This window comes from Belonocnema kinseyi, chromosome 7, assembly GCF_010883055.1.
Source record: "Belonocnema kinseyi isolate 2016_QV_RU_SX_M_011 chromosome 7, B_treatae_v1, whole genome shotgun sequence".
Taxonomy (NCBI): Eukaryota; Metazoa; Arthropoda; class Insecta; order Hymenoptera; family Cynipidae; genus Belonocnema; species Belonocnema kinseyi.
Genome location: NC_046663.1, coordinates 106,873,186 through 106,877,948, shown reverse-complemented (window position 1 = coordinate 106,877,948; position 4,763 = coordinate 106,873,186). Strand labels below are relative to the sequence as shown.

The 4,763-nt window shown below is 34.7% G+C and overlaps 1 protein-coding gene across 2 annotated transcripts in view; it reads right to left on the bottom strand.

The window, feature by feature from the left end:
• The window catches only part of LOC117176903 (transmembrane channel-like protein 2), a 42,126-nt gene that overhangs the window by 7,199 nt on the left and 30,164 nt on the right, over positions 1 to 4,763 (bottom strand). Inside the window, exons 11-16 of one of the 2 annotated variants that reach the window (XM_033367275.1) lie at positions 4,302 to 4,408; positions 3,698 to 3,993; positions 3,432 to 3,611; positions 3,221 to 3,341; positions 2,996 to 3,152; positions 2,630 to 2,825 (exon numbers count right to left, since the gene is read on the bottom strand). In XM_033367275.1, the coding sequence (XP_033223166.1) occupies positions 2,630 to 2,825; positions 2,996 to 3,152; positions 3,221 to 3,341; positions 3,432 to 3,611; positions 3,698 to 3,993; positions 4,302 to 4,408 (1,057 nt within the window). Of the gene's footprint in view, positions 1 to 2,624; positions 2,826 to 2,995; positions 3,153 to 3,220; positions 3,342 to 3,431; positions 3,612 to 3,697; positions 3,994 to 4,301; positions 4,409 to 4,763 lie in introns of both variants that reach the window. The other variant, XM_033367276.1, reaches the window with a different exon arrangement.

Here is a 4,763-nt window from a genome sequence, read left to right as displayed (position 1 = left end):
GCTTCAGTGCATGATTTTTCTTCATTTTTTGAGATTATGGCTCAACCATGACGTGATGGGTGATTTTTGATACCGAATTTAAATTCAGCGCCCCAAAATCCATAGAAATACGTGTGTCTTGTTACCAGATCCGCACACTTTTTTGTGTGGCTGTGTTATCAGCGATTGCTTAGTTCAAATACTTTAAATAAAATACTTTGTATTTCGAGCTCTGTCAATTTATACCAGAAGAAAGGGTTCTCCGAGCCCTTCCAACTGGGATTTTTTGTCAAAGGAGTCATAAACTTCCTTTCAGTTTTCCGTTGAAAAAAATTGGTAGATTTTGAGAAAGGCCGAGCGACCCTGGGTCACGCTACTTCTGTGGATTGTGGTGACCCCTGTTTTAAAGTGCAGTCCCATGGAGATAGATTAGTAGATTAGTGGAACAGTTTTGACCAATGACGCGAATCCTGGAACTGGCACAGGCACAAGTAGGGTTACATCACAAGTAGGGTTAGGCATTAAAAACTAGACGCCCTTGCGAACACAGAATTCCACGGGAAGACGTGTGTAACCCGACGAGTGATGTATGATAGTTCTTTACCGAAATGGTGCGAGAATGTCTTATGAAGTGAACGTTTTTTGATATTGATGATCACTGTCCGAACATTCTTAAATTTTTCGGGTATTAAATCTGGTTTTGCTCCTTACGATTCTTCTCTTAGGTTGAGGGGTGGCATTTTGATTTTTTTTCCATGATTTTGAGTGTAAGAAGATTTACAATTATAATACTTTACGACGTAATTCCAGATATTTAAAGGTTCCATATGGATTCTCTTTTCGTTGGTGAAAACATGATTAATATGGGAGTCATCTGTTTGGCTGTGATTGGAAATGTCGTATGGCACGAGTTTAAAATCTCTACAGACATAATGCTGCCAAAAGAATAATTTATTACCATCTTTGTCGCTCTCATGGCGTTGGCCGCGATGCTGCCCTGCCGACGTTCCGAGGGAGATATAGTCAATTGTCCAAAATGAGAAGTGCCAAATTTTCTGGAACTATCCGCTACACACTGGAGGCCTGACATCGTTCTCTAAGACTTTGTGGAACGAACTATATTTGTCATCGAATTCTCGGCTCTGGCCGACAACAGCAAACATTCTAAGGAGAAGGGTAAGGAGGAGAGGTATCAAGACCTCAAAAGGGAACTGAAACGACTGTGATCGGTATTCTTGGAAGTGCGAAGCTATCACTAGTTCATAACCTTAAAGCCATACCAGCATGCGGTGGTTAAACAACCACCGCATGGTCCTACGTGAAAGGCCGGCGAAACCTTCGTGTGTCTTGAGTACACGAAGCTATCCATGGATGCCAGCTTTCTTTATCCTTCTCACAAGTGCCTTGGCATATTTTTGACACACTGGTATGGCTTTTAGGTTGCGAACCAGTGATAGCTTTGCACCTTCGAGAGCACCGATCACAAGCACAATTACTTTTACCGAATATTTTGGGTAGAGTCGTGGCAGCTTCCTTTTGAGGTCTTGATACCTTTCCCCCTAACCCTGTACCGAATGGTCTCAGCTTCTGACAGATTCGTACTTCCAAACGCCACCATACTGAAAGATTACTAGTTCCAGAAATGGCCACTGAATAGCGCACAATGTATTCTCTAGCCATACTGTTCCCACACACAAACGTAGCCATACATGCGCGCATGTGTGCATTCGTAATTATACCTGTCTATCCCTACTTGTGACGTAATATAATATTATCATAAAATGTTACTTTTAACATATTCTTTCACAATGTATTCAAATTATAGCCAAGTTTTACGATTATTAGGACCATTACGATTACTGTGATATTTACCTTACTTTTTTCAAAATAAAAAAAAATGTCACCTGTTTTTTCAGTGAGAATTTTTTTTCAATTTATCTCGAAGATTCTCTCACTGATTATCACAACGCACATTTTGTTCATCAAATACCTTAAGCCGTTTTCGATCAAAACTACACAAAAAAAAGTTGAAGTAATCCACTTACAGGCATTTCTTCAAAACAAATTGAAGGTACCACTCTAAAACATAAACGCATTGCAAACATTTTTTTAATGTTTTGAAATGTTTTTAACTTTTCACACCTACATTTATAACATATATTTTCTTAATTAAAATCGTCTTATCCGTTTACGATAAAAATGATATTAGCACAATTTTTTATTCACATGGATACCAATATATATAAATATATGAAATATATGCCAATTGACGGATACAGTTTAAAATTACACATATTATACAATTTTAACTCAAAATTTAACTTGTTAAATTTCGAAAACTTTATGTCTGAAATCGGAGGGTTTTAAAAAGTTAGTTTTTAATTTTTATAATTTTAAATATTTTGAAATGATTCAATCTTGGCACTCAATTTAAAATTCTTCAACATAAGATTTCTAATTCAAAATTGCCTAATTTGAAAATTGTGGATTTCAAATTGATTAGTATAGAATATTGAAAAACTCAAATTCTGTCATTTTAAATATTAAAAAGCTACAATTATCATTTTTAAATATATTTTCATTTCATTATTTTATCATGCATTTTATAATTTGTTAGTTTTATTTTCTTGTGAATATAAAACAACCTTACTGCGTGCAAATAATTTTCTGCCAAAGTTTGCGGGTAGATTCATTTCGACTTTGGTTTTCAATCAAATGTTGATCGTGAGGTAATGATTCCTGTTCGCCTTCTGTCCCTTCACCCGCATCTGAAGTTACTGACATTCCTCGTATTCGTTGTACATTAACAAGTTCACTTTGTTGTGTTTCCGGAACTTCAATTTCGTCTAAATAAATGTATAATATTATTTATTATTCTAAAATCCGTATGGGATAAAATATCCTCTTTCGCTTCGTTGCAAATACAGCCCAGGTCTTTCGATTGCTATTTTAATAATGGATAACTTACAAATTAAACTCAGATTTGTACCCCTAAAGTATTCAAATAAAACCAAACCTTTCGCAATCGCCGCTTCTGTTACATTACTTGGAGGCACGGAAGTTGGTAAAATTTTCTTCCATCGCGAAAATGGTGCATCTTTAACTTCTTGTCTTTTCTCTGCAATTTTAAACATCTTTCTTCTTTCTTCCGTGCGCTCTTGCCTCAATTGTATCTAAAAAGCATAAAAGTTCAATTTTAAGTGAATTTTTTTTAATGTTATTGATGAAAAGCATTAAGGACCTTTAAATCGTTATTAGCCTCTCTGAGCGATCCAGTAAGAGAAACCATGTAATAAATAATCAATGCCATCAAGACGATTAATGGAATTACTATACCAGGCGAAGCAATATAATCCAGAGTTCTGTATGAAAGGAATATTATTCAAACAGTTAAATAGGTAATAGTACGTTTTACTTTTTATTGCAAAATGTATAATAATTTTTTTATTTACTTGTGAATTGTTTTTGGTACGGCTTCCTTAAGACTTCTTGTTGCCAAATAATATATTCTTTGGTATCCAGAAAATGGACCACAATGCCAGGATGGTTCTACCCAAACTATAGCATATCCTACCGGCAAGACACACAAGAACAGCATCGTCAACAATAAAGCTAGGTAAAAATTATTTGACCTAGAATATAATAGATTTAACAAATTAATAATATGAATTATTTTTCTGCAATTTAATGGACCTCAATTTTAATTTATATTTCTCACCTAGATGCTCGAAACACGATTTCATGAGGCACATTGCAAGAAAGAACGGCCCAAGAACGAAGGTACATAAGAATGCCAAGCTTTATAACATTTAGGGTAATTAATCCGGGGCTGAAAAACATCCCCATCCAGACCAACCCTTGATTGTTCACCAAGTATAAAATATTCTCAGCAATTTTGAAATCTCCGTATTGTGGAAACTGTTTTTCCAGGTCCCAGCACCAACAATTGTTCATGAAACGTACAAAAACTGCTCGAAAGAAATCCATTCCCAGGGTGGACAATATTGTCATTACCTACAATCAAATTTTTGTATGTAAATACATTTTTATTTAAATAACTATACAGTATAGAGGGCCATTGCGCAATAGTATTAGTAGAGGTATAATATTGCGGATAAACTGAATGTTTTCTTCTGTGTCCTTTTTGACAATAGATAAATAATAAAACTTGCTATAGATCTTGCAGATATTCGAGCAAAAAATATTTCACTGACTTGAAAAAATAATGGCAAAATTTCTGTCTTTTTCGCACAGCGGCAAAAAAAATCTGCTTCATAATTTTTCCGGTTGAAAAGTTGAAATTTAAAAAAATGTTTTTATACCAAATCCATGACTGTCAGCTTTGCAAGTTCTTGGCCGAACATAGTTTCCCAACACAGTTGTCTAAGTCTTCTACGAGTATCCAAGCTTAGTGAAATTGTATAAATCGCTGCAAATAATAGAAGAACTTTATACTGAATCAGAAACTGTTTTATTTGCTTTCAAATTGAAGGCAATGCATTTTTAATCCAAGAAATCTTTAAAAAGTTACCATAAAATTTCATAATTTTGTTTGAAGAATTCCTTATTTGGTTATTTTTCAACCTAAAGAGCTTTTCAAATCGAATAGTATTTAAATATTTAAAAATTTGATAAACTCGAATTATTAGAATTAGTTAAAACATAGGATTATGCCAAACTCTCGCTTTCAGTCAAGTGTCGAGGGTTGCCTTCAAATAGCCTTGGACTGATTCCGGGGGAATCCAAACGTAAACAGTGAGGGCCACCTGACTCGTTTCTAAATG